General features: G+C 38.8%; 1 protein-coding gene across 1 annotated transcript; it reads left to right on the top strand.

The window, feature by feature from the left end:
* Positions 1-1,670: 1,670 nt before the first annotated feature.
* On the top strand, positions 1,671-4,556 carry klf17 (Kruppel-like factor 17). Its single transcript, XM_007229302.4, has 3 exons — positions 1,671-2,121; positions 2,575-3,409; positions 3,860-4,556. Exons 1-3 carry the CDS (start codon positions 2,035-2,037, stop codon positions 4,033-4,035), a joined length of 1,098 nt encoding a protein of 365 aa, XP_007229364.3. The 5' UTR covers positions 1,671-2,034; the 3' UTR covers positions 4,036-4,556.
* The last annotated feature ends 19,563 nt before the right edge of the window (positions 4,557-24,119 follow it).

Here is a 24,119-nt window from a genome sequence, read left to right on the forward strand (position 1 = left end):
ATATACTAAAAGAGGCTTAGATGTTGCTTTTTACTGAAGAAAAGCAAGTATTATTACACAGGAACCTTCCTGAAAAGTTTGATAATGCAAAAATATAATTCAGAGAGAGGAATGCTGGGATACACATTTTTTATTAGAGCCAGACTAATTTTGAACAAACAAAAAATGCAACAGTGTCAGGATTTATTTTGTTACATTGGCTAATTAATGGACAGACTGTTACTTATTGTAAATGGAGATAGGTTTATATGATTTTTTTTTTCTATACAATGATTATAAAACATATAACATTTAATATTACGTAATTGGAGTAGATGTTAGCGCAGAAATACAGGTGTTTTTTATGCGTTCTAATGCAGGGTTTAAATTTATAGTTTCCAAGTTTCTGTGCTTAATTTCGGTTCTTTCGTCTCTAAACGCGATTTTCTAAATTCTCCATTTGCTTCATAATGATCTGAGAGAGGAGCTTATTGACTTAGAGCTCATTAACTCTTATGTATTTGTCTGCTGGACTTTGTAGTGGATGGCGTTGTTTCGATGGTTCTGTGATTTCGCAGCTGCGTATTCGCATGTTAAACAGGTGTGAATTCGATCCGAACAAATTAATGTTAAACCTCGTGCGCTTCCACATCTGATCTGTGGATCAGAGCTCATTTACATATTAAAGAAATAGCCGTTCAGGCCGAAACTCGCCGTGTGAATTTATTCTGCAGATTGTTTATTTAGTGTAGGTCTCTGAGCTCGTGCAGAGTCATATACTTTTTTTAGCTTTATTTTTAATTTTTTATTTCTAAAAACGTGCGTGAGTGTGTGTTTAAATTCATTTTCCAGGAATCCTTCCCGAACAGGTGTAAACACTGATCCAGGGATTGGGATTCTGCAGAGAGAAGGCTTCCTTGCGCCCCCTGTTGAGCTTCAAAAGCAAAAAAAAAAAAAACGTACCTTTCTGTTATACGTGTCTATTCTATATGCCTATATAGGCAATTACACATTGTTATACAGCAAAAAAATAAATAAATAAATAAAAATGTAATGTTTAAATTCAGTCTTCATTTAAAAATGACTTTTTATATTTACCATTGGTACATCTTTTTTGGGTATGTTGTTGTATTTTGTTTATTATTATTATTATTATTATTATTATTATTGTTATTATTATTATTATTATTATTATTATTATAGAAAATGTTACATTCGTAAAAAAATAGAAATAATATATAGAAATATATAAAGAAACACATTTTATGAATACTTTAAAAATGTGCATGTCAACACTGTAATTTACTCAAACTGTAACATTCTGACCTTTTATTATGAATACTGGTAATGATTTATCTAATCAAAATACATGTAGTGGTAGTGCAGTGCATACAATCAGGCGAATACGGGTCAGCTGTTCAAATAAAATAAAAATAAAAACATCTCCGTGGTATAATTAATAATAAATAAGAATGGTGTAATAAAATGTATACTTCAGTATCTTTCAGTTACATCTAACAGAACACAGATTCACAGCGTGTATTTATAATGATACATCTGCGCGATAGTATAAAACAATTCCATGCCATTAAAAGCTGAGGATAATTTCATTATATTGATAATTATATTCATATTGGTTTTAATAAAAAAAAAATCATAGGTCTGGTCATATTTGTCTCCTCTGGTATCAAGATACATTTATCAAAACTGCCAAAATAAAAACAGAAACTACAGAAAACTTAATAACATTACCATGCGGGGATTTGACATTAAGCTGCAAACCTTTACCTCTGCCAGGTGAAAACATCCTTCGTCGTGAAGCCCCGCCTACACACCAATCCAGACACCCCGATACCTCTAATCCACGAAGTCACGCCCACAAGCCATTCAAACCCGCCTTATAACGAGCGGCCAAAACAGGAGGCGGCCAGACGAAGCATTCAGTGTCCGCTTAAGCTCCCTCAGCCCGCATGACCAGGCGAACCTAGCGCGGACTTCTGTCCTAAACGTTTCGGTTTGATTTACTCGGAAACGTTTCTGTACGAGGTTGGAAACATGGCTTTGGCGGACGCGCTCTTGCCGTCCATCAGCACCTTCTCAGAGTGCCAGACCCTGGAGGAAAAGCATGCTGAAATACTGCGTGTAAGTACTATTTTATTTTCGTTACTCTCTTAATTAAGGAATGGCATTTCTTTTTAGAAAGTGGTACATTTAAAAAAAACAGAAAACAGCTGATGATACACAAAAGGGTGTTTCTACTTTAAAACGCTAAACAAGCCAATAAAAGTAAACATGGGCTTCTCTAGAAACCTATCCTTAAGGTGAATGTCAAAAATTTAGGGGAATACATTCTTCTTTATAGACCTATTACATGAGGAACTGTAGAAAAAACAGTGTGTTTACACTGAGTAGTTCATTAGTTTGAAACCTTTAAATTGACATATCAATTTGTATACCTGTTTTAAACTTTACTTTAGCAACTTTACAGAAAGGTTTATTTAAATGATTGAAATTGCTGTTTTTTATGTAAAACTTTAAGCTTCTGCTCTTGAAACCTGGTCAGCCTGGCTCACTTTTCTCCGTTTCTTTTCTTAGGACTGGTCACCGGCTGGGTCAGAGGACGCCTCAAAGCCGCTGATCGAGCTCGAGTTCAGCATCGTGGAGTCCAAAGACGAGGACGAGCTTGCCAAGTTTCTGGATCTGGAGTTTATTCTGTCCAACTCTCTCTCCGGAGAGGCCCCGGCCCCGCCTCCTCCCGCCGCTTACACCCTGCCCGAGTCTCCGGATAGCTGCGGCCACGCGCACGACGCGCACGGACCGCTGGTGGCCGAGCTTCTTTCGTCACCGGACGCGAACTACCGGGCTGTGGACTACACGGACCTCGGAAATCATCACCACGTTCCTGCGCACGCCTTGGCCTACGGCCTAAAAACGGAGCGCAGCGAGCGGTCGTGCATGATGACAGCCGACTACCCGGGACAGTTTTTTGAAGCAAAAGCGCACGGCATGGGGGTTGGGATCGCGCACGAGCAGCACGCACACGCATTCGCCCAGCAGGTGCAACAGCTCTCCCGGGACCTCCAGCAGCAACAACAGCACCAGCATCATCTTCACCAGCAGCAGCAGCAGCAGCAACAGCCGTCTTACGTGCACGCGCAGCCGTACGCGTCTCAGTACCCGCAGCACTATCACGGACACTATGCCGCGTACGCGCAGCAACATCAACAGCAGCACCCGGGCTTGAACGTGCTCACCCCACCTACTTCACCGTTGCTGGACCTTCTGCGCGCGGATGAGCAGAGCAGACCTAGGCGCGGGAGGCGCACTTGGGCGCGGAAGCGCGCGGCCACGCACAGCTGCGAGTTCGCGGGCTGCGGGAAGACCTACACCAAAAGCTCCCACCTGAAAGCGCACATGCGTACACATACTGGTAAGACATGTTTTATTACCTGGGATTTAGCTGTACAAAAAAAAAATAAAAATAAACACATTTAGAGTGAAAAACTAAATTTTAATGCACACCAAGCAAGAAATTGGAGATTGTAATAATTGAAATTAAGAAAATAATAGTTAGATTGTTAAACATTTTTAGTCTAAGAAAAAAAATAATTGCATAAGTTGTGTATTTTTAAATATAGTAACGAAACCACATTTTGAGTGTGCAGTAGTTTGTAGTACCGTTTTGGAATGTATAACTTTTTTTGACACACCCTAAACGTTAAAATAAATAAATGAATAAACTTTTTATTATTACAATTATGCAAATTAAAACTATTTAAAACTATTTTAGCTTGATCGCATAGATTTTTTTTTTTACTGAAATGTTCCCGCTTATTCTGTATCTACTGAAACTAACCTCACTTCTTGTTGCTGTCCACAGGTGAGAAACCCTACCACTGTAACTGGGAGGGCTGCGGCTGGAAGTTCGCCCGATCAGATGAGCTGACCCGCCACTACAGGAAACACACCGGGCACAGGCCCTTCCAGTGCCACCTGTGCGAGAGGGCTTTCTCCCGCTCAGATCACCTGGCCCTGCACATGAAGAGGCACATGTAAATGACTGTAGTTCTTTTCTATTCGAGGCTAACCCTGCTCTGGGACGGCAGCTGTACATACGACGACGAAGACATGGACTTTTATAAATTATAGCAGTATTTAAGAAGGAGAGAGATTTCCTGAGGCAATAAGTTATTTAGAGATGACTGAGATGAGCTTCGGAAGAGAAACAGGGCAGGACCCCTATTTTTGTACATATTGGTTTTGTTTCTTATACAGAGATTGTTCATACATTTAGGTCAAGACAGGTAAAGCTTTCGTTTGGTTTTATAGTGGAACACAGGACTCTTATTTGTACAGAGAGATATTTTAGATATATCAGAGATATATGTATGACTCTGTTGGGCTTCAGGAATGTTCTATCAGGTACTTAAATGGAGTTTAAAGTGCCCTGCCTTTATCGTTCACTGAATCAGAAGTGGAAAGCTTATATGCTACCTGTTTTGTAATCTACATACTTGAATATTGTGTATTTTTTGTATATAAACTTTGAATTACAATATAAAAACTTGTTCACATTCCTTTCGTAATCTGTCTTATTCTTTAACTTTGACACTTTGTTTCTTGGTGGTTTACGAAAGACAACGATTCTCACAAGAGAGCAAAAAAAAGATTAATTAAAGCACATTAAGGCATAGATCCCCAAACAAAATTATTAAGGTTAGTCGTAGACTCTTTTTCTTTTAATAGAAAACCTCCATTCGAGTGTGGTCTAAATATAGGCTTAGTCCCTGTCTGTAGAATATACACTGCAAAAAAATATTTTGCTATCAAAGTTGGTGTCCAGTCCACCTTAAAAAAAGCAGAACTAAAACTTCCTACATAAAGCTTTTCACTAAGTTATTTGTTGATTGAACACACATTCTGTTGGAAAACCTGGACATTAATTCGGTTCTACAAAAAAAATAGTAAACAGCTTTAATAATTGTTAATACTAATAGAATATAGTTGTTCTTTTGAAAATATATATTTTACTATAAGTAGCCTCAACCCACAGACTGAATAAAATAAAATAACGACTACAACAGAAGTTTATTCTAAATTAAACTAATCTTGAAGTGGAAGCAGGATCTCAGTAAGATAAATAAAGCTTAATAGAGATATTCATTTAATCAGCCTCTATCAGCAGATCCTATGAGATATGGTTCTCCAAGGGTTCTTTAGTAAAGTAGCGGTTAAATAGGCTACTTTACCACAGAAACCAAAAAAGAACTGATAAAATCAGCTGTTCCTCTGATATTCAGGCCGTTTGAAATGCTAATTTAAAGCAACACTAAAAATCCTCAGATAACAAAAAAACAACACAAAGCGTTATTTTCCATAACAGCTACACAAGAGCCAGATTGTACTGAGTGCTGAGGTCGTTAGGTTGGTCAATAGTAAATAAAGAACTGTCGCGGCCCTTTATTATTTGCTTATTTTCTGTTTTGACGCTTAAGAAACTCGCGGAATTCAGAGCTCGCGTGCTGCTATCCAATGCCGCCCCCTGCTGGACAATTAAAGTTTAGTTGCATTTTCAGTTCACTTTTCCCTATAGCACTAAGGTCATCTTAACTGCAGAAGGCCTAGTGTCCTAACCGTGTATTACTGTAAGCAAATCTGACATATCAGAAAACCAAATTACAGAAAGAGATTTAATTATAAAACCTAATTCTACTGTTCTAAAATGTCTAAAAACAATATATATATATATATATATATATATATATATATATATATATATATATATATATATATATATATATATATATATATATATATATATATATTAATAAAACTTATAACATCTATTATTTCATTTAGGTAAAAACACATTTTTAACATTTTAGTTTAAACAACAATGCTGTAACACAAAAGACACATTATATTAATATTGACCCTTATAAAACCAGTCATTTTTTAGGTCTATTAGTTATCCTGTTACTCCACTTTTACTCCGGCCTTTATAACTGAGTGGAAAGAAGAAAGTAATTTAAATCAAGCCATAAGAAGGGGATACAGCAAATATGTGGGGAAAAAATGCTGTGGTCAGATGAGACCAAAGTTCAACCTTTTGGCCTAAATGCAAACACTGCACCCTGAACACTGTACCCCCTATTTATTTCTTATGGTTTTGCTTTTTTGGCATACTGATAATTTTGAGATTGTCAAACAAACTTTAATATCAGACACCTGAGTAAATTCTAATTTTATTATCTTTTATTATCTTTATTCATCACTCAATGTAAATGATGCCACCGATACACTCTGCTCCACACTAAGCTCCTGTTTGGACAACCTCTGTCCATCTCGAGCCATTAGCTCTAGCAAACCGCAGCCATGGCTAAAAAATAACTCACTGAGGGAACTACGTTCCAAACTCCAAGCAGACCTAAAAAACTACCAACTGCTCCTGGCTTCCTTCTCAGCCAGCATCACGACTGCTAAAGCTGAATTTTATCACAATAAATTCAGCTCCCTCACAGACTCCCGGAAACTATTTGCTACTTTTAAATCACTACTGAACCCTCCTCCTCCTCCGGCTACATGCCTTACTGCTGAAACACTTGCATCATTCTTTACTGGAAAAGTGGCAGCTATCAGCAACCAGTTTACTGATGTAACATGTAGCAGTCCTACTACATGCTCTGCAGCCCGGTGTCCCTCCACCGAAGGCGTTGCGCTCTCCTCGTTCACTTCTCTCACTGAGAACGAGACACTGGCTCTCCTAACACGTAGCCGTCCTACTACGTGTCCGCTTGACCCAATTCCCTCAAACTTACTACAAACCATTGCACCTGCAATCATTCCGGCTATCACTCACACCATCAATGCCTCTTTAACTTCTGGGGTTTTCCCAACTGCTTTCAAACAAGCACATGAGACACCACTGCTTAAAAAGCCTTCTCTCAACCCCGCCCAGGTTGATAACTACAGACCGGTCTCACTACTACCCTTTCTCTCTAAACACTCGAGAGAGCAGTTTTAAATCAGGTCTCTGGCTTCCTCTCCCAGAATGACCTCCTGGACCAGAACCAATCTGGATTCAAAAAAGGACACTCTACCGAGACGGCTCTGTTGTCTGTGACTGAAGCGTTGAAAACTGCTAGAGCTGCAGGCCAGTCCTCAGTGCTCATTCTGCTGGACCTCTCGGCCGCCTTCGACACGGTCAACCACGACTTCCTCCTAACTATACTTTCAAACATGGGGATCTCAGACAATGTGCTGTCATGGTTTAGATCATACCTCACTGGGCGCTCGTTTAAGGTGTCGTGGCAAGGACAGCTGTCCTCAGCCCGCTCCTTATCCACTGGGGTTCCCCAGGGTTCGGTACTGGGTCCCCTTCTCTTCTCAATATACACTGCCTCTCTTGGTCAGGTTATCCACTCACATGGCTTTTCCTACCATTGCTTTGCTGATGACACCCAGCTATACCTGTCATTCTCACCTGAAGATCACTCAATCTCTGCACGGATATCGTTGTGTCTCTCTGACATATCCTCTTGGATGAAGGAGCATCACCTTCAATTAAATCTCTCAAAGACTGAACTTCTGGTCATACCAGCAAAACCATCTTTTCAACACAACCTCTCTATAAGCATCGACTCTCTCTCTCTCTCACCAACAAAGGTTGCTAGGAACCTGGGTGTTATGGTTGATGACCAGCTCTCCTTCACGCACCATGTGGCCTCGGTTGCTCGATCCTGCCACTTCGAGCTTTATAACATCAGGAAAATTAGACAGTTTCTGACGCAACAGGCCACCCAACTCCTGGTACAAGCAGTCGTCATCTCACACCTCGACTACTGCAATGCCCTGCTAAGGTGCTACAAGGTGATGACAGAACAGGCTCCTTCCTACCTGCACTCACTCCTGAAGGCTTACGCTACCTCCCGGCCGCTGCGCTCCTCCAATGAACGTCGCCTCGCTTTGCCAAACACTCACACAAAGCAATCCAGACTGTTCTCATACAGAGTTCCCCAATGGTGGAACAAACTACCTTCCACTACCAGATCAGGAGAATCTCTCGCTATCTTTAAGAGACTCCTGAAGACAGAGCTCTTCAAAGAGCACTTACTCTCCTAACACCTCTAACACACTAACTACTTCTAACCCCATTTCCTTCTTCCCCTCCTTCACTTCTCTATCCCTTTATTTCCCTTCGACCTCCTTTAAGCCCTATCTAAAATCTATCTAAATTCCTATTACTTTTGTACTTCATTATTGTAAGTCGCTTTGGACAAAAGCGTCTGCCAAATGAAATGTAATGTAATGTAATGTAATTATTGAAGGAAAAAACTATCCAAACTAATTATGCCAGGTGTGAAAAAGTGTTTGCTCTTGAATCTAATAACTTGGTTGTGTCACTTTTGGCGGCAACAACTGCAATCAAGCTTTACTGATAACTGGCAATGAGTCTTTCTCTGTGGAGAAATTTTGTTCCACTCTTCTTTACATAATTGTTTTCATTCAACCACATTTTAGATTTTAGGATTTTAGAGCATGATTGTTTAAGATACTGCACAGCATCTCAAACAGAATTAAACTAGGCCAATCAAAAACTCAAAAATCTAAATAATTTTTTTTTAAGCCATTCAAAGGTGGACTTGTATGTATTACAGCAATTTATCCAGGCCCTGAAGCAGTAAAGCAGCCCCAGATTATAAAACTACCATCACCATGTTTTACATTCAGTATGATGATTTTTTTCTTTAACTTTTAATCCTGATTCAATTTATTCAGATAATCAAATCCCTCCTTTTTCTATCAAAGATCAAAATGATCTAACAGGTTTTGTTCACGTTTTTAAAACAAATTCAGACTGGATAGAACTGATACAGGTATCACAGGATAGGGATTTCTAGATCTGCATTTTCCATTCTTTTAAAACCCTTCTATGTGGCCATCTGCTGGTCAAATGATGTTTTAGCATTTTCTGTTGTGGGAAAGAGATAACTTTAATAAACTACTTTAAGAGAGAATTTTTTTATTTTATTTGAACACTTAATAATTACGGTTCATTTTAGAAGACATTGTAAACACATCACAAATGTTTGAAAATAAATAAAATTTCAATTATCACAAGAGAAATAAAGGTTTAACACGGCATTTCTTATTGCCCATCCAGCTGGTCCATCAGGCTAAAGTGGTGGTTGCATCAAGTCAAACCCCCTACTGGGGCTGAGGAAAAGCCCACAGTCCATCATTGTAGAGAGGGACCTTGTGTGTTCTGTATATTGTGAAGAACAATGCAGGCACAGATGATGTTGCATGCTTGCTTTGGCTCAACATGTAGGTAGTCGAGTTAGTCGAGTTTCCGGCGCTTAGTCGAGTTTCCGGCGCTGACGAGAGCGGCAGCCTTCCAGCAGCTCCGTGTAGCATTTCACCTTAAGTGAACTTTTTTCACTGTTTACTTTCTTTTTTCGTCTCTTACTACGCTGTAGTGTGTGTTAATATGTATCCCATGGATACGGATCGCCAAACTCTGCACATGGGCTGCAGAAACTTTGTTTACTCGAGGGAAGAACTTCTCGCGCTGAGAACAAAGAGCCGCGCCGGCGCGAGGCACCCCATTCCGACGGAGCTTAAGCGACGCTCCAGGGGCTGTAAAGCCGGAGCTAAGCTAAAGGCTAAACAACGGGAAAACCGCTGGAGATACAAGCCCTGTATTCCAGCAGTGGTGATGGGGAACGTGAACTCGCTGGCCAACAAGACAGACGAGCTCGCAGCGTTAGTGAGAAACCAGAGGACCTACCGGGAGTGCAGTCTCTTCTGCTTCACTGAGACTTGGCAAACCGCTAGCATCCCCGACGCTAATGTAAACATCCCCGGATTCGTCACTGTTAGAGCGGACAGAGACAGCGCGCGGAGCGGCAAATCTAAGGGCGGTGGGCTCGCTATCCTCATTAACAACAGATGGTGTAATCCTGGCCATGTGACTGTTAAAGAGACTATCTGCTGCCGGGATGTTGAACTGCTCGTGGTGAGTTTAAGACCATATTACGTCCTTAAACAAAAAGAAGCGGGCCTTTAAAGACAAGAACCAGGAGGAGTTGAAGAATATTCAGTGTGAACTCAAGTCCTGCTTAAAGGAGGCTAAGGAGACCTACAGGAAGAAGGTTGAGCAGAAGTTACAAGTTAACAACATGAAGGAAGTTTGGGACGGTATGAGGACAATCACAGGGTGCAAGCCAAAGAGTGATAGTGCAACAGCTGGTGGTGTGGAGAGAGCGAATGAACTCAATCTCTTCTATAACTGGTTTGATTGCCCTGTTTCATCCTCACCTGCTTCTGTCTGTCCTGCTATCTCAGCAACCTCAGCCTCTGCCCCACTGGACACCTCCCTACCTCTTCTGAGTGCTGCTCAGGTCTCCCTCTCACAGACTGTCAGCACATCCAGTCCGCCCCCCCTCACCTCCCCCCTCCACCTCTCTGCAGACCAGGTCACAGGGGCGCTGAGGAGACTCCGCTCAGGGAAATCAGCTGGACCTGATGAGGTGAGCCCGAGACTTCTTAAGGCTTGCACCTTTGAACTTGGGTTACCCTTGTCGAATATCTTCAACATGAGCCTGCAGTTGGGGAGGGTTCCTACGCTGTGGAAAACGTCATGCCTGGTCCCTGTTCCCAAGAAACCTCGCCCCAGTGAGCTCAATGACTTCAGGCCGGTAGCTTTGACCTCGCACATTATGAAGACCAGGGAACGACTGCTTCTCCCACTCCTCAGACCCCAGGTACAGTAGCACTGGACCCTCTCCAGTTTGCATATCGGGAGAAGATTGGTGTTGAGGATGCAGTCATCTACCTCCTCCACCGAACCTACTCTCATCTTGACAAGGGGAGTAGTGTTGTGAGAATCATGTTTTTTGATTTCTCCAGTGCTTTTAACACCATCCAGCCTCCACTTCTCAGAGACAAGCTGGTGAAGATGAATGTGGATCCTCACCTGGTGTCCTGGATCACAGACTACCTCACCTGCAGACCACAGTACGTGAGGCTCACTGACGGCACATCGGAGACTGTGGTCAGTAGCACTAGAGCACCACAGGGGACTGTGCTCTCCCCCTTCCTCTTCACTCTCTACACATCAGACTTCCAGTACAACTCTGAGATGTGCCACCTGCAGAAATTCTCGGATGACACTGCCATCGTTGGGTGTGTGAAGGGTGGTCAGGAGGAGGAGTACAAGAGACAGGTGGATGACTTTGTTGCTTGGTGCCGACTGAACCAACTGCAGTTGAACATATCCAAGACCAAGGAGATGGTGGTGGACTTCCGTAGGTCTGGACCACCCTTGCAGCCAGTCTCCATCGAGGGGGTTGATGTGGAAACAGTAAAGACCTACAAGTACCTTGGTCTGCAGCTGGACAACAAACTGGATTGGTCAACAAATACAGACACCCTGTACAGGAAGGGACAGAGCCGGCTCTATTTCTTGAGGAGACTGCGGTCCTTTAACATCTGTAAGAAGCTTCTGCAGATGTTCTACCAATCAATCGTGGCCAGCATTCTCTTCTACGCTGTGGTGTGCTGGGGAGGCAACATGAAGAGGAGAGATGCATCACGGCTGGACAAGCTGGTCAGGAGGGCCGGGGCAGTGGTTGGAATGGAGCTGGACTCTCTGGTTACAATAGCTGAGAGAAGGACTTTGGATAAACTGCTTTCTATCATGAACAATGATAGTCACCCACTTCACACCACCATCATGAAGCAGAGGAGTGTGTTCAGTGGCAGACTGCTGTCACAGAGCTGCACAACAGACAGACTCAGAAAATCCTTCATTCCGAGAGCCATCAGACTCATTAACTCCTCCCATCGGGGACGGGATGCTGCTGACGACTGAGTTTAATCCAGGCACACCACTTGGACATTATTCAACAACTTAATTATTTATATTAACACTTCCCCAACCTCGCTTACATTTAAGTATACCTTACTCATGATTGGGTATTCACATTTTCACATTCTCTTTTTAGAACTGTCTTGTAACGTATGCATACTTATATTATATTATATTTCTATCAGTCACTTTCGTAATCGATGTCATTGCACTTTACTCTGTTAATTATTTAATTATTTATGACCATTAGCAACACCTACTGCACTGCTCCGTTTACAGATAGATCCTTAACTTGTATAGTTAGGTTTTTTTTCTTTCTTTTTTTTTATAGCCTTATATATTTTCTATTCTTCTGTGTTTTGATTTGAGTATGTTTCTTATTATATTGTGTTGTTGCTGCTGGATGCCTAAATTTCCTTCGGGATAAATAAAGTATCTATCTATCTATCTATCTATCTATCTATCTATCTATCTATCTATCTATCTATCTATCTATCTATCTAGTTCAAGCTAGCAAAGCGTCTTTTCAGGACCCCATTTAACCGTTCATTTGTCCCTTTTGCTGTTGCATGGGCCGGTAAAAGCTCAACTTTGCATTTTTGTTCACTGTTGCAAAAGGTGTCATTAACCATGGTAAGAGTGGGCAACCACTGTCACCAAGTATCATGCCACCTAAGGGATTTTGCTGGAAGTTCTTGAGAGAATTGCCCTCCTTAAAGATTTGTGAATCATACACTGATCTTGGCCATCTCACAACACATCTCACAACACAGCATCTCCTACAAGTTGAACATTAATGCTATGTCGTCCCTTTCTGTTAACAAACTCCCATTCTCAGAACAAGGCAGACGAAACTCTATGAATGACGGTGCATACTGTGGATTTTGTGACACACATGCTGTCCTAAACTCGATGACATCGAATTTTAGAGAAGTTGATTGTGATTGTGTCTTGTAACACTGTGAAGGCTATATTTCAAGCTCACCTTCAGGGCAGTCGCTCTACTCCCACGGCATCTTCAAACTCCTCTTGGGTCTCTGCTAGTCGGCTGAAGCGCCGCTCGGTCGTGTGCTGCACTTCTTTTTTTTTCTTTTCTAGTGAAGCGTGCTGCGTGTCCCCGCTACTCCCGCACCCCTCTCGAGGTGTCTGAATCTGAATGATTGACTCTGAAAACTTTTTTTTTACAAAACTTCAATCAAAATTACGAATTATAAAGCAAATCTTGTTGAAATATGAAATCATATTTGCCTATATTATTTTTTCCCCTCCCTCGGAAGGGCAATATCAGCCAAGGATGGCAGAAGAGCAGTTGCCCAAGCACATTGGGCCATACTGTCTGCACGACCCTGCCGTGTATAGAGTGCATCATCTGGGTAATCTTCCAATAGGCTCGGGCATTTATTGTGAGCCCTCTGTCGATTCCTCCTGTTGTGTTGTTGGAGCGAGTGCCCAATGAATGTCATTGCAAAAGAATTCATGGCTCCTGCAGAGTAGTATATTTAAAAGGTGAATAATTACCAGACAAACCAAGTCTCCCTGAAGCTGCAGGAGTCTCCCGCATTTTGGTAGTGGCTCCCTGATGCCGGCGAGTCACATATAATCTCCCAGAATTCAGAACGAGTGCCCCAAACTGCACACAGGCCACAGACTTTTTTTCTCTAATTACGTGTGGGAAGGAGAGAGAGAAAACAGAGAGGGTTCTGATTGGCCTGTTCTCTGCAAATAGTCTGTGAGACAGCCAATCAGTTTTTAGTGTGGGCGGGCAGTGTTTTTCCCCCCTCCCGGACGGGATTTGTTCAGTGAGTGAGAGAAAGCAGATCATGGCGGAGGCAATATTAATAATTATTGTAATATGATATGAAATGTTTTTGATGTAGAGCAATTTTTTGTGATATTGTAAAGTTTTTTTTTTTTTTTTAAGAAAAAAAAAGGAAAGCAGAGGCAGCAGAGCAGATAAAACTCATTTAACCTCTGAATACTCTAAATTTAATTAAATTAAAATTAATTAAGATAAAAGTAAAGTTTCGTTATCCTTTGGTGTGCGTGCAAGTTTTTTTTGTTTTGTTTTTTTGGCTGGGGTGGGGTTGAGGGGGGTTAACCTCCCTGAAATCAACTTGCAACTTGGGATGTCTGAATTACTTCCCCTAATTGCACACCTGAATGCAAATGTACCTGCTTGATTTAAAAAGGGAACCTGTTGTGCAGTGTAAGGACAATATGGAGCAATCAGAAACCAAAGCAAAGGAAACAAACTTCACTCTAACAGAGACAAAATCCCTACTGGAAGGTGTGTGTATAAATTACCCAACTATAATGGGTACATTTAGCACCCCAGGTCAAGGTAGTGCTTTGACAAAGTGTTCGGGCTGCAATCACAGACAGAGTTAATGCCACTGGCAGTGGCCAGTTAAGAACTGTCGAACACGCCAAACTAAGATGGAAATACTTAAAGCGAAAGCCTGTAAAGACAACTCAAGCAAAAAAACCTCAAACTGGGAACAAGCCCAAACGAGGGGAATTTACTGATACAATCCTGGATATCATTGGCCGACCAAAATCTAAGGCTTTACATGGAGTTTTGCCTGCTACCAGGGGCAGATCTAGCCATTTTGGGGCCCTTGGCAAAATATAAACAAGGGGCCCTTATTCTTGAAACACACACATAAACCAAATAACTAGAGATGGAACGATCGATCGGCAGTGTATCGGTATCAGCGGATTTTCAGCCAAAATACGGTATCGGCAGATATTCTTCTGATTTTAGCTTCTGATTTTTTTATATTCTTCTGAATCAGCCGATCTGATTCAGGAGTTTAGGGTTAAGCAGTTTATCAGAGCTGTGTGTGGATGGTGAAACTGCTCGCTTACAGAAAGCTGCAGTTCCTCATCCAACCACTAGCCAGAGCTGCAGCAGCAGCACAAGCCTCGCTGTTTTTCTTCAGTCAGAGCTACAGCCCAGCCACGGGCTACAGGGCTCAGCTGAGTCAGTCTGGAGCGTTTTTACAGTTTTCTTAAGTTCATCTGTGTAGGAAATAAATGTTTTAACCCCACTAAACGGTTAATACAGCTCTCTACAGTTCATCTTTCAGCCCAAGCAGCTAACAGCAGCAGTTTAGAGCAGCCGTCACGGAGTCACTGCTCGGATTACATTATAAACAGGTTAGTTAAAGGCTATTGGAGGTTATTGAAAGGGTTATTGGCAGTGTTGGGAAGTAACGGATTACATGTAACGGCGTTACGTAATCAGATTACAAATTATAAGTAACTGTAATCCGTTACAGTTACTGCTTCAGTAAGTGGTAATCAGATTACAGTTACTCTGCTAAAATAAATGGATTACATTGCGGTACTTTCCTATTTTTGGTCTTCCAATTCAACACTGACAAAACGCAATCACATTCACATAAATCACGACATCAGAATATTCTGTGATTCACAACCTCCTGCTCAGAATGTTTTCACTGCAGAAGCGCCCCCTAGCCCGTCGGCGGGCCCGTTCTGACTATGTAAAGTAGAATGCTTAAAAGCGTCAAATATTCTAAAAACACCGACAAACTAACTCATATTCTTTAGTACTACTTTAACTACCTGCATGCAAAATTACAGCCATCTACATGAAACAAGTCGCCAGAAATCTCCAACTGAAAATAGCCTTATAAAATAGTATTAGTATGTAAAATAACATCAGATTACACTATAGAAAATTCACTTACTATCACAGCATCCACAGTACAGCACTGACCCGCAGATATAATATCCATAAAGTCCTTTATTCGCCTGCTTACTTCTCCTTACAAACATGCGTTTATTTTCAGCGCAGCCGCAACGTAATATTCTCAGGCTCCTAGCGACCACGCAATGTAATATTTTCACGTAAAGTTGTACGTGAATACAAAGTTAAGGATGTCCTCTTCTAGATTCTGTGGTTTTCATTGGTCCACAAACCACTGAGTGATCGTCTTTTGAACCAATAACGTGAGCGCTGGATCAATCCAATCCAATCAAATGAGGTCATAGCCTTTCTCCAGGGTCACAAAAGTGATTGACACCTATTTCAACCAATAGTCCACCCTTAGATGAAAACACTGGTACGTACTTTGCCCTGATTGGTCTCCTAATGGCTGGGGGCGGGGCATGCCTAAGCGCTGTCATCAAAATCCCTCTGCTGAACAAAGGTGCTCCCACAGCGCGGATACGTGTGATTTTGTGTCATTTCATCAAAAAAATGTTAATATTACTCTGAAGTAGACTTACATTCATTTATTTTATCACAAACAAACAAAAAATATTACAAACTCTGGTTGTATAGAGACAGATTTACTTGTGTATCTTTGTATTAGATTAAAGGCACTCTGGAGAGGTTTTGAACACTTTGGAGACGCCTGGTGGACACCTAATATAATGCAGTGTAACTCTTCAATGCTTTGTTCTATAAATTACAAATTTTGTAATTTGTTTGTCAAGATCCTACTGAATCAGGAAATGTAGAGAATGATTGACTATACATCACCAACATCCATACACACATTGTAAACTTTAAATATAACAGGCGCTTTTTTTATTTTTTTTACATTTTCTTCTGCATTTGATGTTTTCAAATGGAACCTAAATAATGGAAATGAAAGTGTTGAAGTGAATTATTGTTTACTGTTTATGATTACACTGCATTTGACATTTAATAATAAAACATTAAAATTATATTTTGTTTGCATTTGTGAGTTCTTACAAAAAGGAACAGATTGTAATCGCATTAAATCGTATTGAACCGAATCGAATTGTATCGTGACATAATATGAGGTATTAAACATTTTCGTATAGCTGACTAAAATAATCGTATTGTAACATATCGTAATGAATCTTGTGATTTACACCCCTAGATAATCCTGGCAAAAAATCCACCTGCAGAAAGTGGCAAACCTGCAAAGAGATATCTTACAGTTGTGGTTACATTGTTTGTTTTTAATGATTTTATCATCAATTTATAGAAGTGTTTCATAAAATAGTTTGATGAAATGGTTTCATAAGTATTTTTAGAGGGTGATTGAAAAGGCTGTTTTATTTGTTTATCTATTTGTTAATTGGAAAAAAAAATAAAACAATAATATGCAATATGTGGTTGCTACATTAATTCAGGCTTAAAAAAAAACAACAATACTGTAAGTAATCCAAAGTAATCAGATTACGTTACTCACTTGAAGTAATGTAACTGATTACGTTACAAATTACATTTTGAGTGATGTAATCAGTAATCTATAAGGGATTACATTTTAAAAGTAACCTTCCCAACACTGGTTATTGGGGGCAGAAATCAGTACAGGCTGTTAGATAAGTGATTCACACCCTCTGGTTTATTTTCCTGTAAATCCAGTTTGAATCCACCTCTCAAGGTGGGATGAAAATCATCCTGTTATTTGGTATCAAAAGGATCCAAGATTTTTTACCTAAAGTTTTGAAATACTAATTTGGAATATGAAATCCAGATCCAAATCTTTAGGATGAAATAACTCATTATCTGTTAAAAAAACATTTTTCAAGTGTAATCCAACTAGATAGATTTAATTCTGTCTAATTCATTTTGAAAAAACGGCCCCTGGGGATCATCAGTATGTTTTTTGGCAAATGAAAGATGGGCTTTTGTATTATTTTTGTTCAGCAGTTTTTTTGCCTTGAAAATCTCCCATGGAGACCATTTTCAACGTATATACAGCTCAGTAAAAAATAAGAGACCACTTTAATTTTTGAATCAAGTTTCTCTGACATTCTTGTTTTATTCTGTAAACTACAGACAACATTTCTTCCAAATTCCAACAAAAATTATAGTTATTTAGTGCAGAAATTGGGAAATGCTTAAAATTGCAAAATAATATGCAGAGCTTTTAGACCTCAAATAATGCAAAGAAAACAAGTTCATATTCACAAAGTTTTAAGAGCTCAGAAATCAATATTTGGTGGAATAACCCTGTGTTTAATCACAGTTTTTTCATGCATCTTGGCATCATGTTCTCCTCCACCAGTCTTACACACTGCTTTTGGATAACTTTATGCCACTCCTGGCGCAAAAATTCAAGCAGTTCAGTTTGGTTTGATGGCTTGTGATCATCAATCTTTTTTTTTTTTTTTTATTCCAGAGATTTTCAAATTGGGTAAATCAAAGAAACTCATAATTTTTAAGTGGCCTCTTATTTATATATATAATTTAAAGTATACTTTATTGTGCCACAACGGTCAAAAGTTTTAGATCACCACTATTGTTTAGTTGTCCAGTACCTTTATTATTTTTTTCTTACCTTACCTGTCAGACCTTTAGTTCTTTTCTTCACTGCTGAAACTAATTCTTACTCCAGTGTTAAGCTGAGCTAAAGACGTTGCAATGTGGGTCATCCAGACCTCTTCCTGTACCAGTTTCTCCAGTCTTAGTACTCACTGCTCTCTGTCTTTATCTGATTGTTCTCTATTTATTTTTAACAGTTAGAGAGTTTCTGTGTCTTTTTCTAGTTATTATAATGAAAGTGTGAATGTGCTGTGTGTAATGTGATACAGAGAGTGCAGTAACAATCTGTTCCAGCACTGCTTTACTACAGACAAAAGGTTTTAGAAATTCCCACTTTTCTGCATCCATTTTCAAGTTGCAAACCTAAAATCTACTTTTCAGTTTTTTTTTTTACAATATATGTTTTTTTGTTAGAAAATAGTCTTCTTTCCACTGTCCAATGATATCTGAGAAACTGCTGTAAAAAATGCAACCTAAACAATAAATGATAAAAACACTGAGAAAGTTAAAAAATGAGACACAAAAAAACAAGGAATTGAACATCAAATAACAATAAATATTAATAATGTGTAAAAATGACTATATGCAAAAAAAGTTAAAAATAAATTATTTTAAATACAAATAGAAACATTTCACTTAAAATAAAATGTTAAAACATGTTATTAAGTTCTGTGTCTACAGACAATATTCAGAGTATACTTAATTACTAAAATTGAAAGTACAGCATTTATTAAGATATTTTAAAACTATATTTATGTATTCATTTTATCAGAGCATCTCTCTTCTCTATGAACTTGTAATTATACAGGTTAATATCAGAACATTGGGCATTTTTGTCCTGATAGCTCTTTATTATTTTGATTATATCATGTTTATAATACTTCAGACTACACAGAAATCTTCCAGATGAAACACTTTACAGTTTTCCTTTTTATTTCCTGTTATGCATCCAACCTGTTAGAGCAAGTTGCACAACATGGTAGAATATTGTCTTTCGATGGAAACATTGTTCAGCTAGAGTTACAAATATGTTGAATTGTTTCTGTTTCAAAGATAAAATATGATTTTCTAATATTACTATTAATTATCATGATATTTTACTACAACATTGTGGACAGATAAAGTCTTCAGGGACATGTTTTAATAGCTTGATATTTGAAAATGTGTTTTTTAACCACTTAAAATCATTTTTTAATTAATCAGGCTGCACTGTGGACACAAAACTCTTCCCATCCCTATATCAAAGAACACTGTAGAAAAAAAAAGATTGAGGGTACACTGAAGATTAATATTCTTCTATATTTGTAATAATGTGTTCATTCACAGTCATTCTAGAAAAGCGTAATGTTACACAGTGTATAGAATTGAAAAAACTATGGGGTGACTATGAGCTCAATACATAATCTAAAACATCATCATAAACCAAACACAGGCTTACTTACCAACAGTCCAAACATGCAGTACCAATTAAAAGTAAGGACACACTTTAAATTCAGTAGTTTAAATGATTAATGATTAAAATTTTAAATTATTACTTGAGACATACATACAAAAAAACATATGTGAATGTGTTTTATATTTTAGATTCTTCTAAAGTATTGCTTTTTGCTTAAACAACAGTTTTGCACATCTATCATTCAGGCTTTCAGTTAACAGCTGTGCTGAACTCATCAACAGTTAATTACTTGCATGTCTTGCCTCTTAATGTGTTTGAGAGCATCAGATGTGAAAAGAGGCACAGCTGGTATACAGTAAAAAGAAAGGAAGGTCAGTTAGCCTGAAACATTTGAAGAACTTTAAAAGTATCATCAAGTGCAGTTTTAAAAACATTATGATGAAACTGGCACTCATCAGGTTTACCCAGAAAAGAAAGAACAAGAGCGCACCTAAATGCTTCAGTGAGTATTTTAGTTTGTTTAACACTTTTAAGGTAATTCATGATTCCGTATGTGTATCTGCACAGTACAACTGTGCTTAATAAATAAGTTCATCATTATTATTGTGTTATTGTTTTTTACTGATGTAGTTATATTTTGAACCACTGGATGGCAGTGTTTTACTGGGTCTCACAGGTCAGTTCTGCTGATGCAACACTCAGCCTGTCTTACCAATATAGCAATTAGTCTACAGAGGGGCTCTCCAGCCCTGCTCCTGGGGTCTTTCTCAATATCAACAACACAATGAACAGACCAGGACAGACCAGAAGAGTCCTTAAAGAGCAAAGATGAAATCTCCAGTTCTCCAGTTTGTAGCAATTGTGTGAGAAAATAATTGAAATGTTTAAAATCAATGTTCCTTTAGAAAATATTGTAATGGATTCACATATTTTTCCCTTTACAGCCCATAATATCATAAAACCAATCAAGGAATAAGTGTGCAATGGGTGAGGGTACAAGCCTAAGATAAACACCCATGATCTATATCTGATTCCTCAGACTCAACAATCATTCAACACTAGCTGATAAAACCACACAGACAAGAGCTTATTTTACATCAAACTCTACAATACAGAGTTACTACAGCTCTGGAGAAAATTAATAAACCACTTCGAAATAATCAGTTTCTGTAATTTTGCTATTTATAGGTATATGTTTGAGTAAAATGAAGATTGTTGTTTTATTCTCTAAACTACTGACGGCATTTCTCCCAAATTCCAAATAAAAATATTGTAATTTAGAAAATGTCTCTGCAGAAAATGAGAAATGGTCAAAATAAAGAAAAAATTCAGTGCTTTCAAACCTAAAACAATGCAAAAAAAAAAAAAAACAAGTTCATATTCATTCAGAAACAACAACAATGCTAAAGTTTTATCTAAGGAAGAGTTTAGAATCAATAATTGGTAGAATAACCCAGTTTTTTTTTATCACAGCTTTCATGTGTCTCGGCATGTTCTCCACCAGTCTTTCACACTGCTTTTGGGTGACCTTATGCACCTCCTGGTGCACAAATCTAAGCAGTTCAGCTTTGTTTTATGGCTTGTGACCATCTATCTTCCTCTTGGTTACATTTCATAGGTTTTCAATGGGGTTCAGGGCTGGAGATTGGGCTGGCCACTGTCTTGATCTGGTGGTCCTTTATCCACATATTAATTGATCAAGTTGTGTGGAATTAAGCATTGTCCTGCTGAAAAAAAAGAGTCCTCAGAATTGGGGAACATTGTCAGAGCAGTATATAAGACTTGATTCATGCGTCATTCACAAAGACCAAACTACCCAATTTCAGCCTTGTTGAAGCATCCACAGATCATCACAAATCTGCCACCAAATTTCACAGTGGGTGCAAGTACACCTCTGCAGGTCTCCATCAACATTTGAAGGTGTTTAGAAAAGATGAAAATTGGACTTTTCAGTCCTCTATAGTCCAATTTGTATGACAATTTGCAATCTTCAGCCTGGCTCTTCTTAGCTTCTCACTGAAGAAGCTTTTTATTGCTTGAGTCCTGCTACTAAGAGACTGTTTTGAGCTGTTCTTTCCATGAACTTCACCTCAGCTGCCATTTGCCCTTCTTTTTATAGGTCACTTGATGTCATCCTCCGGTTTCTGGCTGACATTCAAATAAGTTGACAGTCAATCTCCAGACCTGAACCCCATTGAAAAACCTCTGAATGTAATCATGTAAGATGTAAGTTGGTCACAAGCCATCAAACAAAGCAGGAGTAGTAAACGGTCACCCAAAAGCAGTGTGAAAGACTTGTGGAGAGCATGCCAAGATGCTGTGATTAAAAATCAGGGTAATTCCACCAAAAGTTGATTTCTGAACTCAAAGCATTGTTTTTTTCTATATTAACATTAACTTGTTTTCTTTGCATTATTTAAGCTTTGAAAGCTCTGCACCTTTTTCATTATTTCATTATTGTAAGCTATATATTCACTAATACCACGTATAACTTTACTGTACACAACACAAGCCTTATGATCACCATGACCTTTATCACCAACAAGCTCTACAATACAGAGTTACTATATTCACTATTATCACTTAGAACTTTACTGTACACAACACAAGCCTTATGTTCACCATAACCTTTATCACCAACAACAAACTCTACAATACAGAGTTACTATATTCACTAATACCATTTACAACTTTACTGTACACAATACAAGCCTTATATTCACCATTTATCACCAATAAACTCTACAATACAGAGTTCCTATTCACTAATACCACTTACAACTTTACTGTACACAACACAAACCTTATGTTCACCATAACCTTTATCACCAACAACAAACTCTACAATACAGAGTTACTATATTCACTAATACCATTTACAACTTTACTGTACACAACACAAACCTTATGTTCACCATTTATCACCAATAAACTCTACAATACAGAGTTCCTATTCACTAATACCACTTACAACTTTACTGTACACAACACAAACCTTATATTCACCATGACCTTTATCACCAACAAACTCTACAATACAGAGTTACTATATTCACTAATACCATTTACAACTTTACTGTACACAACACAAACCTTATGTTCACCATTTATCACCAATAAACTCTACAATACAGAGTTCCTATTCACTAATACCACTTACAACTTTACTGTACACAACACAAACCTTATATTCACCATGACCTTTATCACCAACAAGCTCTACAATACAGAGTTCCTATTCACTAATACCACTTACAACTTTACTGTTGTATGTTCAGGTATGTTCAGGCATTTTTCAACAAGACAACATAAAACCTGCTACACATGTTACAAAGGCATGGCTGTGGAATCAGGAGATACATGTTATGGACTGGTCTGTCTGCAGTCCTAACCTCTCCCCAATAGAGAATGTGGGAGGAATATTGAAATAAAAGATTACCAGCCCCACACTGTTATACACTTTAAATGTGTGTGCAGGAAGAATAGACAATTCTAAATTGGGATGTCTGCTCAGTTTGTAGTGTGGCACAAGAACACATCCAGGAACTTTAATCATTGGTGAATTGGTAAATATGTTCTTCAGTATTAGAGTAAGACATTAATGCTTTGAGGAAGCTTCAATGTTTCCTGAAGATTCCTTTAAGCACCGTTAGCTGTGTTGAAGGTTCTTTAAATGACTTTAAGAAGTTCCATCACAGTTTCAATGTGAAGAAACCCGAAAATGTCCTTGAGGAATTACTAAAGATGATATGAAACTCACGTCTGGTCTACCAGTTTAAATCTTGGTCTCAACTATGACTCTTGACTGACTGTAAAAAAAAAAAAAAACATACATCTATTAATAAAATATCAAAGGGTTGAATAACTCTGCAACTATAGGTGGATTCATTATGGAGCTTAATGGTGGTGGGTGAGGGTCTTGTATAGCACTCTTTGTTACAGCACAGCAGCAGTAATCACTTACTGAAACTGCTCCGTTTAGCTGAAATCGAGCACAGAGGGGCAGAGGCACTGTGTGAGGTGGTCTGGGGTTTATTGAGTGTCTGGCAGTTAACTCTGTCTGTCTCTCAGGACAGAGCCTGCCCACTTACACAGTTCATCTCAGTGGTCTAGATAGTCACAGTGCCGCAGGATCGTCTGACTGCAGATTTTTTTCTTGTATAAAGCCCACTTGCATGTGCGTAAAAGTGAATCATGACTCTTTTTTTATTATGATTCATGATTCATTATCATTCACCAACATTTCTGTATGTAGTTTGTAGTTTAACACAACATAAAATTAAATTAAACACTAAAGGTGTGTTTTCAATCAGTTCTTATTTGAAAAATATTGCCGCCATTATGGATGGATGGATGGACGAACACAGGGATATTTTGAGAAGTAAAATGAAGTTTTTAGGATTTAAAGGAAGTGTGCAATCATTTTTTTTTACAAAATTAGGCAGGTGCATAAATTTGGGCATGTTTGTCATTTTATTGATTTAAATAACTTTAGTACTAATTGACCTTGACACTTGACCTACATGCACAGGTGAGTCCTGTTATGAGAAAGGGTTAAGGAGCAAGTGGCAGCATGGGAGCTTCAAACCGCCTCTCAAATG

This window comes from Astyanax mexicanus, chromosome 8 (assembly GCF_023375975.1).
Source record: "Astyanax mexicanus isolate ESR-SI-001 chromosome 8, AstMex3_surface, whole genome shotgun sequence".
Classification (NCBI taxonomy): domain Eukaryota; kingdom Metazoa; phylum Chordata; class Actinopteri; order Characiformes; family Acestrorhamphidae; genus Astyanax; species Astyanax mexicanus.